Source organism: Nothobranchius furzeri, chromosome 3 (assembly GCF_043380555.1).
Source record: "Nothobranchius furzeri strain GRZ-AD chromosome 3, NfurGRZ-RIMD1, whole genome shotgun sequence".
NCBI lineage: Eukaryota > Metazoa > Chordata > Actinopteri > Cyprinodontiformes > Nothobranchiidae > Nothobranchius > Nothobranchius furzeri.
The window spans coordinates 87,668,958-87,682,782 of NC_091743.1; the positions used below are offsets into that span (position 1 = coordinate 87,668,958).

The 13,825-nt window shown below is 46.4% G+C and overlaps 1 protein-coding gene across 2 annotated transcripts in view; it reads right to left on the minus strand.

Annotated features, from left to right (window-relative positions):
• The window catches only part of frem1a (Fras1 related extracellular matrix 1a), a 73,724-nt gene that overhangs the window by 578 nt on the left and 59,321 nt on the right, over positions 1-13,825 (minus strand). Inside the window, exons 18-36 of one of the 2 annotated variants that reach the window (XM_015958182.3) lie at positions 12,746-12,931; positions 12,466-12,662; positions 12,176-12,371; positions 11,899-12,043; positions 11,675-11,816; positions 9,612-9,807; positions 8,283-8,547; positions 7,583-8,000; positions 7,281-7,482; positions 7,058-7,202; positions 6,857-6,986; positions 6,606-6,678; positions 5,082-5,231; positions 4,796-5,004; positions 4,644-4,691; positions 4,373-4,564; positions 855-986; positions 595-710; positions 1-16 (exon numbers count right to left, since the gene is read on the minus strand). The exon at positions 1-16 is cut by the window's left edge and continues 70 nt beyond it. In XM_015958182.3, coding sequence (XP_015813668.1) covers positions 1-16; positions 595-710; positions 855-986; positions 4,373-4,564; positions 4,644-4,691; positions 4,796-5,004; positions 5,082-5,231; positions 6,606-6,678; positions 6,857-6,986; positions 7,058-7,202; positions 7,281-7,482; positions 7,583-8,000; positions 8,283-8,547; positions 9,612-9,807; positions 11,675-11,816; positions 11,899-12,043; positions 12,176-12,371; positions 12,466-12,662; positions 12,746-12,931 — 3,158 coding nt within the window. Of the gene's footprint in view, positions 17-594; positions 711-854; positions 987-4,372; positions 4,565-4,643; positions 4,692-4,795; positions 5,005-5,081; positions 5,232-6,605; positions 6,679-6,856; positions 6,987-7,057; positions 7,203-7,280; positions 7,483-7,582; positions 8,001-8,282; positions 8,548-9,611; positions 9,808-11,674; positions 11,817-11,898; positions 12,044-12,175; positions 12,372-12,465; positions 12,663-12,745; positions 12,932-13,825 lie in introns of those variants that run through there. The other variant, XR_008559745.2, reaches the window with a different exon arrangement.

The window sequence follows — 13,825 nt, forward strand, 5'->3', positions numbered from 1 at the left end:
AAGAGTTCCCTTGTATCTGATCAAATAAGCATTTATATCAGAGACAGAAATCAAACATGTTTGTGTGTGTGTGTGTATGTGTGCACGCGTTCGTGTGTGTGCACGCGTGTGTGTGCGCGTGTGTGTGTGTGTGTGCATGTGCATGTGTGCGCACGTGTGTATGTGTGCGCGTGTGTGTTTGCGCCCGCACGTGTGTGTGTGTGTGTGTGTGTGTGTGTGCATGCATTCATGTGTGTGTGTGTGTGCACGCGTTCGTGTGTGAGTGTGTGTGTGTATGCGCGCGCGCGTGTGTATATGTATGCACGCGTTTGTGTGTGTGTGTGTGTGTGTGTTGGTGCGGGTGAACTATGAGGACATTTTGCCTGAATACACACCACGCCAAAGGGACATTTTGGATTGTGAGGACAGGGCCGATGTCCTCACAAATCTCTTGCGCGCGTGTGTGTGTATATGTGTGCACGCATTTGTGTGTGTGCGTGTGTGTGTTTGAGTGTATATGTGTGCACGCATTCTCGTGTGTGTGTGTATGTGTGCACGCGTTCATGTGTGTGTGTGTGTGTGTGTGTGTGTGTATGTGTGTGTGTGTAACTCCACCTTTCCCTGCAGGCCCGGTTAGCTGCGCTCCATGTGACCCTGTGCTCAGTACCGAGGATATAGCAATGTCCACCATGAAAGGTCCACCCACGAGGACACGTGTTAGATTTCACCATCTGAGAACATGAGAGTAAACCTCTGAACTCTTATTCCGATTATGCTAATCCCTTAATTTCATATAACTCATTAGTCCAACATGTGGCCAAACGGCCATAAAGAATAGAAAGGACTTGGTGACATTCTGGATTTTGAGTTTTCACCTGGTCTGTTGGCGCCCAGGGTTTCCACGACACACCATTGCAGTAAAACATTTGACGGGTGAGTTGGTGGACCTGCAACAGTCCCATTTGCTCTGGTACACAGGGATCAGGAACAGAGCTGTCAGCTGTTACCTAAAGGTCACAAATAAACAGGAAGTCACTTTAATGGCTTAAAATGGAAGACATGAGTTAGTGTGTCTGATTTATAATTGTTCTAGAGCAAGAAAAACATTTTAAAGGTGTATGAAGTAAGAAGGACATCCTATGGCCCCATTGGGGTACTGCAGTTCAGGTATGACTATGCTCTCAGCCACTGCCCCTCCCCTTCGTGATTTCATACTGGTTGCCGGTTACGGATCAGCGCTAGAAGATTCTAGATGACAAGCAAAGACGAGTCTCACACAGTAAGTTGATAATTAGCTTCTCTGCAATATGGAGTTGTTGGTAATTGATTAAATTCCGCAATTATTTGTTTAGTGAAGCGGTGCATTGCTTCCCATGTGCAAGGAAAGAGTGCGTTGATTGGTCAAATACATTATGCAAAGCTGGTCTTGGCTCCTCCTCTGCCATGTTTCATTTCCTTAACTCAGGATTTTCCTCAGCAGAAAAAAATTCAGAGTAAGGGATAAAATATTGCAGAATGTCTTGGACAAGATGTCACGATCATGCCCTGACCTCTGTGTTTTCCTGTCTCCCTGCAGCAGCAGTCATCTAGCTGATTAATTCCACCTGTGCTGCTCCCTATTTAAGCACCTGGCTCCTGCTGCTCAGTGCGAGATCATCTGCTGCCCTGTCACAGCCCTTCGAGCATCTTAACCTGTCTGCCTGCCTGCCTGTTTATCATGGACCCCTGCCTGCCTGACCACGGATCCTGCCTGCCAGCCTGCCTGTTCGTTACTGACCTCTGCCTGTCTTACCACGGAGCCCGTCTATTGCCTCAGCTTCAGCCTGAATCTGAGCCCTCACCTTCATCAGCATTCGTCACCGCTGAGCACCGCTGCTGTTTTCAGAAGGTCAGTCACTCCTCAGATTAAGACTTTACTTTGAATACTAGTATGGAAATAGTAACGCGTTAGATTAGTCGTCACCCCAAGAAAAGAAATTATGTTGTTTTCGAGTAGCATCGCGTTACTGGCATCACTGTCACAGAGCCATGTGTCCATGATAAGTGTTGCATAGGAAAGGCATAGGAAAGGCCTTAATGTCAGAGGTCACCAGACATGCTTTCCAATCCAAAACACGTCATTTCTGACCTCGCCTGGATCTGGGGAATCCATCATAATCTTATTAGGTCTCATACAATTAATTGCTCACTTTACAGGGTAATTACAATCATTATGTTTTATACAGTGAATGCTTTTATTTAAAGTCATTTAATAATGATTTGACTTCTTTACAGTAAAGATTAATCAATAATTAACTGTTTATTCTTGAAATGCCTTATTTCAGACCACCAAATAAGTCTACTTGATGGATTTAATTTAAAAAATTTAAAAACTTAAAATCTCTAGTTGGAAGGAACATGAAGGAAGAACTGTTTAGTAATTTGATTAAGACTTAATCTGGAAAAATGTTACACTGTATAGTTGTTAGTCTATCCATTGAAAGGACGGAAGTTTAAGGGGGTTTTAAGTCACGTGCTCGCAGGTGAGGTGAGCGGAGGTGAGGATCCACTCGCAGGGGAAAGCAGGTGGGCAGGCACACAGAAACGATTAAAGGCTTTAATAAAGAGCACGCTGACATGGAAACAATGAACTGACAAGACAAACAGGAACGAGAGGGTTTAAATACATGAGGAGCTGAGACCTGGAATGATTGGAAGACGAGAGGCAGGTGGGAGCAATTAACATGGACACAGGACTGAACAGAATGAGGAGACAGAACAGGGTGTGACATTACCCCTCCCTCTAAAGGACCGCACCGGACGCCCAACGCAGGCCAAGAAGGAGTCTGGGGGGGCTAGCATCTGGGGCACAGGAGGCGGTGCCGACATCTAGGGGGCCGGCATCTGGAGCACAGGAGGCGACGCCAGAGTCTGGGGGCCTAGCGTCTGGGGCACAGGAGATGACAGGAGAGGGCAGGGCTGGCGGTGACTGGAGGCCCAGACTGGAGTGGAGGCGCAGACTTGAGGGGAGACGGAGCCTCTGACTTGGCTTGGGGAGGCGGCGACTTGAGAGGAGGTGAAGCCACTGCAGGAGGGGCTGCCGCTGACTGGAGGCGGAGCCGCTGCAAGAAGGGCCGCCGTCGATATGACGTGAGGCGCTGGACCTGGCGCCGACTTGACTTGAGGCACTGGACGTGGTGCTGATGACTTGACTGGAGGCGTCAGACTTGGCGCTGACTTGACTGGAGGCGCCGGACTCGGTGCTGACTTGATTGGAGGAAGAGCCGCTGAAGGCGGCACCTCTTGGACAGGCTGGGCCGGGGCAGAGACTCTTGGACAGGCTGGGCCGGGGCAGAGACTCTTGGACAGGCTGGGCCGGGGACGGAGCCTCTTGGACAGGCTGGGCCGGAGTCTCTTGGACAGGCTGGGCCGGGGGCGGAGCCTCTTGGACAGGCTGGGACGGTGGCGGTGCCGCTGACTGGAACGGTGGCGGTGCCGCTGACTGGACCGGCAACACCTCCTGGAGAACCAGGGAGGATAGAGTGTCCAGCTGGAACTCCTGGAGGCCGAGGATCTGACGGAGCCGGACCAGCTCAGCTTGGAGACCAGCGAGCTTTGTTCGATGGGCTACCGGCTCGGTCCCTTGGCCTGGAGATGAGGGAGGTGCTGACTGGACCAGAGGCGGGGCCGCTGGCTTGACTGGAGGTGGATCTGCTGCAGGCGGGGCTGCTGACTTGACTGGAACTGCCTCCTGGAGAACCAGGGAGGATAGATTGTCCAGCTGGAACTCCTGGAGGCTGATGAGTTGACGGAGCCGGACCAGCTCCGCTTGGAGGCTGGCGAGCTCCGTCCGGAGGGCTGCAGGCTTGGTCCCTCAGGGAGCAGGTACTCCCAGGGGAGAGTTTCCCCGCTGGGTCCTTCGTTTGGTCGGTTCATTCTGTCACGAGCTCGTAGGTGAGGTGAGCGGAGGTGAGGATCCACTCGCAGGGGAAAGCAGGTGGGCAGGCACACAGAAACGATTAAAGGCTTTAGTAAAGAGCACGCTGACATGGAAACAATGAACGGACAAGACAAACAGGAACGAGAGGGTTTAAATACATGAGGAGCTGGGACCTGGAGTGATTGGAAGACGAGAGGCAGGTGGGAGCAATTAACGTGGACACAGTACTGAACAGAATGAGGAGACAGGACAGGGTGTGACATTTTCTGGCAGACCTCTGTTCTCTCTACGAGCCATCGGCCCCTTTGTTTACTAGGATGGGACGTTTGTTTATTTTCTGAGGTGGGTTGAGAGTTGACAGTTTCAAGCTGGATAAAAGATATTTTTTACTCAGGACTTCACCTGTACAGCCTTCTGTGTGTCAGTTTATCTTCACATTATGCTGAGCAGAAAGAATAGTGCATTTCTACTCACATGCTCTGTAGGTATTTCTTTTGTTGGTCTCAGAAAACGTCCCGGAGGGTCATGTCTGGTCTCCATAGTAACGTCCAGGCTGTGCTGGCCCCGGCGCTGTGACCCCCTGCTGACCACCTGGATGTTTGCCTTTCCGTTCCTCCTGGATTGGGAGGTGTCGTCCTCCACTTGTAGCTGCATGATCCCGTGATACTGGAATGAAATAATGGAATAAAGTGTTTCTGCGACATTCAGAGGTGCCAGGCCCGCATCTGTTGCTGCAGCTACTCACAGTGTAAACGGTGTCTGTTCCATTGTGAAACACTGATGAAGGAGAAATCTGGAAAACAAAACACACGTGCCTTTTCTATGAAGTTATAAAACTGGAGGAGCAAAGTTAGAATAACCAGATCCAACCTAAATGATCGTTTTTGAAATCCTTACAGATTTGGGATTGCCCACAACTTTTAGTTTCTTCTTAGGGAAGCTTCCGTCGGGTTTCGAGGCGCTGTCTCCACGTGTCCATGTAACAGAGTCTGTGCCGAGGGGAAGTTTCTCCAGCTGGATGGATCCATGCTCGGGATACATGTCTGACGGTACCTCCTTCCCTCCAAGCAGAGGAGCCTGGTGGTTGTGGTTTACGCCACACTTCTCTGAGTTGTTTAAGGTTCACATGTTAGTTTTGTTGGATTGAGTTTTTAAACAAAATCACTAACATTGTTTTTTTTACCTCTTCCTGAGTCTCTGATGAGGAGTTCAGCCTTATGGATGCTTCCAGTTACTGCAGCTTGTGGAGACACGAGCAGTGCCTCGAACCTTTCATCAGCTTCCTCCACGTGGTCCTGAATGAGTTCTACCAGCCACCTCTGCTTTGTCACACCTAGAACAGGACAGAAAATCCTTCACTCAGATCTTTCCATCCCTCATTGTAGCTTTGGCTGATTTTACTCCTTCATAACATTTAAAAATAAATTATTAAAGGGACATTATGGAAGTCTGACAGCCAAAACACGTATAGAAATAATAAATGTCTTCTTCATACATTCTCCTGCAATGCCCTGGTCCTGTAGAATGAGCCCTGGCATTTTTACTGTGATTGCCTGTTTTTCTGTAAAATCACAGAAAAAGAGAGATGCTCGGGTCGAGCAGGCTGCTTCATGCGCGTTCACGCTCAGGCATCGCCCGTAGCATTTGCTATCCGTAGCTTTAGCAGCAGAGAGAGAGGCAGTGCCACTTTGTCGCTGTTCCTAACGCCTAGTGACAAACCTAGCTACATTTCTGAGGACCCTTAGCTACTTTCTGTAGAACTTTCTTCTAGATATTTCCTGCAAATTAGCAACAAAATAGCCATTTTCACTCCCAACCGTTCTTTGAACGTTGTTTCAGCTGTTATCAAGGATATAAATGTTACAGATATGCACAACATTACTGGCGCTTTATCTCACATAGTAAGATGTTGGACTCTCATGCAGAAGACCTGGGTTTGATTCTGGATGTGAACATAGTTCATTTAGAGTTTATTTTTTACATTAATGGTATATTTTTTTACAGTAAGATGCCCAAATTTTTATTTGAGACTCGCCGAACGGCATTGAATTCACAGATAAAAAAGATGTGGGTTCAACTTTCATTTTGGAACAATTTTTCAAGCAAGGGAAGGGAATGATCTGAGCATGCAGGAGGACTGACCCATCATAAACCTTTGTCGGCTGTGCTGAAGAGAAAGGTACAGAACCAAATTATTAATTAATTAGCTGCACGTTCTACTGTCCTCTGTCCTCGCACACACACACGCATGCACACACACATGCACGCACACACACATGCATGCACTCACACACACACACGCACGCACACACACGCACATGAATGCGCGCACACACACACACATGCACACACACATTGATCTCTACACAAAATGATAACAAAGGCTTAAAACATCTGGCTTTGCATGTAATGAGTCTTTATTAGTTTCACTTTTTAAGTTGAATTACTGAAATTAAAGGACTTTTGCACCATATTCTATTTTTTTATGTTTCACCTGCAAGTCTCTGATGCTACGTTGCTGGAGAACCGTGCATTTCTAAAAGTCACGGTAGCAATTAACTTTAATTGTGCTCATCCAGCTAAAAACCACGATATATTTAACCTGAAGACGCTTCTTCCAGACCCAACAACCACAGATAGCCACTACTTATAAACAGACCAACTGCAGTATTTCAAAAGCATAATCAAAACCTTCGGTTAAAAATACCTGGATCGAATTGAAGAAGAGAGGATGGTTTCATGAGAAAATCCTTCCCAGCTGTTGCTGTCCCGTCTTCCACCTGGACAAGAGAAGGAAGGTTACAGAGCCGTGTCCTCTATGTGACTTTAGGATCGTGATGCTGGAAATGTTTATTAAAATAGAAATGCACACCAGTAGATCACAATTAGAGGATATTCGTTTCCTCTCAGTTAGGGGTGGGTAATTAATGAATACTCACTTTAGTCATCATCAGTTACCTTGATGCTGACATACGACGACTCTGCCAGGTTCCCTCTTCGAACGACCTCCAGTGAGATAGATCCCTGCTCTTCACAGGCAGAGAACTCAGGCTTGGAAAACTCGACACTGCACCACTTGAATTCAAGTCTGCAAACATGAGAAAACTGTTCAATAAAACTATCATCCGAGCGGACTGAGGAATAGTTGTCGTTCCTTACAAATGAGGAGCCCCCCGATTGCCCAAAGAGTCAGACACTGTGAACTGCAGGCTGTCTGAGAGGGAATCCCCGTCCGGGTTGATAATATAAACTATAGCTCGTTTATTAAGCTCCATCTGAGAAAAATGCTGTGACACAAAACTACCTGCAAGAAAAAAAGTCACGGTGTTACCACTCAGAATTACTGCGTTATATAGAAGAAAACCAGCAGAAAACTCTTGACCTGTCATGGTGTTTTCAAGGTAGCCAAAATAAGGGCCGCGGATAATGAAAAATAATAGATCCTCATCTTTGCTGTCGGGATCTTCAGCCTTCAGCTCCCGAGATGACAAGAAGATCCCGTATCGGCCGTCGGCCAAAAGCTCCACTTTCCAAAGTGGGAGCAGCTTCTCCACATTGGGAGGTGATGTGTCCAAAGGCTTGATCTGTGAAGACATCCAGCACGATGGGAACGTGACTTCACCAGAGTTTTTTCTTTGACATAAGATTAATTCTGGCTACTGGCTGAACTGAAACTGAGCCCACCTGAATAGTGAAGATCACAGGTTCTGTTTGTAGTCGTCCGTCCAGCAGGAATCCTCGATTTGTGCTGTCAGAAGCAGTGAAGGCAAACCGGTCGATCTGTGAGGGCCCCCCATTGTGTTCATAAATCAATTCCAGCTCCTTTATGTCTCTCTGGGTGAAGTTTGACCCAGCGGTCAGTGTTGAACCAGATAAAAGTAGATTACCATAGTGAGGAGGCAAGTGGAGGACAAAGGTCAGGGCACCAGGTGGGGTGTCAGGGTCAGACAAGGACAGACTATCAGGACCGAGGATCAGAGAAGATCCTTGTGGGACTGTGAGGTCTTTGTAGGAGGTCAGAGTTGGAAGGACACGATCCACCATTTCTACTCGAACGTCAAAGCTTCCTTTCCGACTAGTTTTACCATTACTAACAACAAACCTGCAAAAACATTAAAGAAAGTGGGTGTTAGTCCACCGTACGTGAGCTTCGACTAGACTTGGTGACAAACGTCTGAGGAACATCACTGTTACGTGTGAAGCGGCTGAAACATGACTTAAGCCTTCGGAGCCCGTTTTTCTTCTCTAACAAGCGTCCACCGAAAACACGTCTCCACGACAACCGCCCATAAATAATTTCAGTCACAAGTGAAATATTCAAAAGGTCAACTGAGCACTTGTGTCAACAAATTCTAATTTGCTTCCGAAATATTCTGGAACTCACTGAAAAGTCTCCGTTGTCTTGCTGGCTCGGTTGTCATGAACGTAGGCAACAAGGTTGGCTACTATGTCCATCTGGCTGAAGGTGGAGATGACCACTCCAGGATGGGCTACGTACTCCATGTGTCCATGAGCAGGTGGGTTGGTGATGAGGTACTGCAGCTTCTCTGGTTTGTCTGTGCCATCGGTGGCTAGCAGAACGTCTGTAGTGAGAACAACTCGATCGCCACGGCTGACGTTTGCAGGCTGCATGAAGATGGCAATGTTTCCTGAAAACCAGTAATAACAAGTTAATCATCATTAGGGATGTGTACTGTTGAAATTCTGGCGATACGATACGTATCACGATGCAGGGGAGACGATACGATGTATCACGATATATTGCGATACATTCAGTCAGACGTCACAAGCAATTTGTTTTACTGAATTTATTGTAAGAATGTTCAATAAACAGTCCAAACTGATACGTAACATGTTTAACATGAGGTATCTGAACCATGATGGAGGGTTTTACATTTCAATGGTGGAAACAAAACCCGTTACACACTGCTGCAACAAAAATAGATTACTCCATGGAGCTTTTTGTCTGCCAGAGATGAGTTTGACCTTCCGGGTGAAATGGTGTTAAGGACTTCAAGAGTTTCGCAGCTGAAGTTTAAGCTCATAAAAATTAACCGAAAAAAGGCCAACGAACTGATGAATCAGCAAACAAAGAATTTAATTTCTCTAAATGAAAATTTATCTAAATCTGTGATCAAAGAACAACAGCACTCATTTTTTATACACATTTGCAGTTTAGTCAACATCTGCGGGGGAAAAAACGTTGGCACTCCTGTTTCAGGAAATAGAAGTTAGCCAGATGAGAGGGGAGCAGAACAGCAGAGTATGGACTCTTACTTCCTGATATTTGGACATCTCACCTCTGATTGGCCAATAGCAACATTACAGCAAATCTACTGATTCCAGTTGCTTTGCAACGTTGATGTTTTATCTGCATAATAACAAGCCTGAAGGAGTTCTGCTGGGTGGTGGACTTGCTAATGCTAACAGTTAGCTTCTACTAACCCAGATGTGTTTTTGCACTCCTGGACACTAAATCAAACAGCCTCCTCTGTCGCGAGCCAAGATGGGTGAGTCCTTGAATTTCAGTGTAATATAGACTTTACTGGCTGTTCTAATCTGGACTTTTAATTGTCTAATATCCATCGGCGGCTAATGCTGGAAACGGGGCAAGAGAGGCCTACATGTTAAACTCAGAGTGACCAATCACATTTCAAAAACAACAAGTAAAAAAGTTATTTTTCTGTGAACTTAAAGGACAAAATCCCAGTACCTTTTTCCAGTTCTTTGACTAAGATCTGGAAGTGCTGTGGAGGAGACCAATTCTTTCCGTCCAGCAAGTGGAAAACAAAGAAGTCCTGTGTTTCAGAAGTGTGGAGGTCCGTGTGGACGTAGCGCAAAAGGTTCATATTCACCGATTCCTGACTACAGTTCCTCCCAGTTGTCAGAGGCACCCACATCTGACCTTCCTGGGGCAGGAAATGTCACAGTTAGAAGCATATTTCATTCAGGTTTGAAAGTTTTCCTTCTCTAAACAGGATTAACAAAACAAAACTCTAGAAGGATTATTTTCAAACAGGTGGTCCAGAATAAATTATTACTCATGAAAATCCTACAAACACACAAAGATGTAGACATAGTTAGCCTTTTGATGGGTTTGACTTTGATGCAACGTTTCATGAAGAATTATCACATTATCTAAATCAGTGTTTCCGCACAATCACAGGAGTACCATTCCTTAGGGCGCGGTATGGGGGCCAAAATTAAGACTACTGCCCAGTAGCAGGAGGCTATATAAATTCCAAAGCAAACTACCGATCTGATGATAAGCTGGCGCCGGTAACTGAGAGGCTGGCGCTGCTTACTGAGAAATAGCACCTTTACCGGCGTTACTACTAGATACGCTAGGGACTAGCAGCCCTCGGCTGGTCACTGACTGGTTCACACACTCCCTCTGCTGTCTATTAGCATTAGCCTGGATGGGCTGGTGTTAGCATTGGAGAGGCTAGCAATTAGCATGCCTAGGCTGGCCACTAGCTGGATTTCCTACCTCCTCGACGGACCATTAGTATGGATAGGCTGGCGTTAGCATCGGAGAGGCTAGCCATTAGCATGCCACTAGCTGGATCTCCTACCCCCTTGATGGACCTTAAAGAGCAAGTCACTCCCAAATCAACTTGTTTTTGCTGATAAACTAAATAAGCGAGTGTCTAATCATGCTGTAGACACATGTTGTCAATAATTTGGCACTTCAGTGCATCTTAGTTAAAATTTAAATATTCTGCCTAAAACTGTCAGTGTTGTGCCGTTGTCAGGTAAAAACTCTGCACTGCATTTGAACTTAAATCTGCCACCGCTTTTGGCTAAGAGGTATGCTATGATGTAAACTGGTACATTATGATGTCACAATGCTGTCGTGAGCCTGTGTGTGTGTGTGTATTTGTTAGTGGCTCCGCCCTCTCGGTCTGCCTGGCAACAGCATTTGTTGCATTTTTCAAACATGAAGTGGGAGTGGAGTTGGACTCTGGTAGGGGGTGACTTGCTCTTTAAGCATGGATAGGCTGGCATTAGCATCAGAGAGGCTAGCCATTAGCATGTCTCGGAGAGTCACTAGTCAGCTTTTGGCCAGCCTAGGCTAGCCTCTCTGATGCTAACACCAGCCTATCCATGCTAATGGTCCGTCAAGGGGGTAGGAAATCCAGCTAGTGGCCAGCCTAGGCACGCTAATGGCTAGCCTCTCAAATGCTAACACCAGCCTATCCAGGCTAGCCTATCCATGCTAATAGACAGCAGATGGAGTGTGTGAACCAGTCAATGACCAGCCGAGTGCTGCTAGTCCCTAGCGTATCTAGTAATCTCAGTCCCCAGACCTGAATTGTATTGAAAATCTGTGGTGTGAGTTAAAGAGAGTTGTCCATGCTCGGAAGCATCACACCTGAGCGAACTAGAGATGTTTTTAAAGAAGAACGGCCCAGAATACCTTCAACCAGAATCCAGACTCACTGGAAGCTACAGGAAGCATTTAGACGTTGTTATTTCTGCAAAAGGAAAATCTACTGAATATTGAGTTAATTTCTTTTTTGTGGTGCCCAAACGTACGCACCTGCCTAATTTTGTTCAAACAATTATTGCACACTTTCTGTAGATCCTGTAAACTTCATTTCCCTCCTCAAGTATAACTGCGTGTCTCCTATATGATAAATGTAACCTGAACATGTTTATTGTAACAAAAAACAATTTATAAAAGAAAATCAGGAAAATCAACAATGCTGCCCAGACTTTCACATCCCACTGTAACTTTAGAGAGTTATTACTGAAGCGGTGTGTTAAGACAACCTTGATCTGCAGCAGCCCTTTGGTTGGAAGGCTCTCAAATATAAAGATGAGTTCTGATGGGGAGGTGTCTCTGTCCTCAGCCAACAGCGAAACACTGGATATGATCCTGGCCTCTCCCGGCTCAACCTCCAGTCCGTTGTTCCTGAAGATCAGACATGAGGTTTACATTCTCTCCACTGTCAGCCCTGAGAGGATTCACTTAGACTGGAACTAACGAATCTAACCTGACGACACGAGGCTCCTCGTCGTTTACCGGTTGCACTTCAACCATCACCTGCCTCTGGAGCTGGTGCTGCCCATCAGTCAGCTGGATGATAAAACTATCCTTCATGTTTTCAGAGTCATCATGCAAATACACAAGATCCACACCTGCAGGACAGCGGTGATAACTGCAGTTGGTGAATTGGTCTGTTGGTGTCTCTGTTTTTACTGTGTTTACAATTAAAAGTTTGCATTTTATAAAATGCACATTTAACACATGAAAAATGAGGTTGTGACTACCGTTGTCGATGTCTGCCATGGTAAAGTCATGCACAGAGGACAGCAGACTGCTGATTGGTTTGTCAACCTTGTGGTGAGTTATGCTTCCATGCTGAGGCGGTCTGACCACAGTGAAGAGCAGGACATTCTTTGGGATGTCCAGGTCCACAGCGTGCAACACAGATGAGTCCAGCTGTTTCGCTTCTCCTTCTTGCACCTCAGGACACAAGACTTCCTGTCAGTTCATGTCCTGTACACCCACCATCAGTGGAACGTGTCTGTGTTATTACTGCCGGGATCTTCAAACTTACTGTGATGTTTTGAGTCACAAATTCTGGTGCTTCATCATTTGTCGGGTTAATTATGATGTAGAAAGGCACGTGGGCAGAGCTGTGCTTTCCATCTGATACACAGAGCATGAGGTGGTCTGCCGTGGGCTCCTCCCTCTGGTGTCTGGACTGTACGTAGTTAATATGACCCTCGACAACGTCTTTGTACGAAAAAGAAGCTGGATAGAAGAAAGAGAGACCAGATGTGTGAAACAACTGCTTTCACCTCAGTGTTGATGAGGCGTTGTGTTTTATTACTCACCTATGCTAACGCCTGTGTTGCTTTTCTCAAAGCCAGGGCTCGGGAGGACGTTTTCCACGTAGCCAAACTGGGGTGCAGAAACCAGAGTGACAACAAGCTCGTCCAAGGCTGTGTCCATGTCAGAGGCATTCAGATGAGATGACGTTATCGGGGCACGCCCACCTTCGTCCACTACAAACATGTCACCTGCGAACAGGTATGGACAAAAGATCTAAACCACTCCAGTGTAACAGTTAGTGTGTGAATGTAGACACGGCCAGCCTCCGGCTCTACCGGCAAATTTGTTTAATTAGACATCAATTCAAACGTTTTACACAATAAAGTAATCTGTTCAACCACAGACAGTTCACTAGTGAATCACCTTTAGGTATTGGTGAGACCCTTTTATCTACATTGGAAAATGTCCGACAGGCAGGTGGTTGAAGCTCATTTGTGTTCGTAGAAACATCAAACACGGACACAAATCTGGGCCTTTGTTTAAAAATCTACTGAAGTGCTGCAAAAAACGTACTCACGCAAATTTACGTTGTGACCTATAGAAGCAGCTTACGCACTGCAGTTTATAAATCACTTCCTAGAAATGACCCGCACTTTTGTATAGCGCCTCTCAGAGTCAGGACTCCAAAGCGCTTTACACTACAGTGTATCATTCATCCATTCACACACACACATTCACACAGTGATGGTGATGAGCTACGATGTGGCCACAGCTGCCCTGGGGCGCACTGACAGAGGCAAGGTTGCCGAGCACAGGCGCCACTGGTCCCTCCGACTACCACCAGCAGGCAAGGTGGGTTAAGTGTCTTGCCCAAGGACACAACAGCAGAATTCTCTGGCCGGAGCCGGGATCGAACCTGCAACCTTCTGATTACTGGACAACCCGCTCAACCTGTTGAGCTACTGCTGCCCTATCACTTCCTAGAAATGTGCTCAGGTGTTTTGGGGCCACATCCCACCTCCTCACACCCACTTTCCGTCATAAATGGTCAATGCAAATAATTTTATGAATACTATGCATTTACAGTTGTGCCGATAATTTACAAACCTTGGTGGATTTTTGGGCCGTTTCTCAAAGAATTT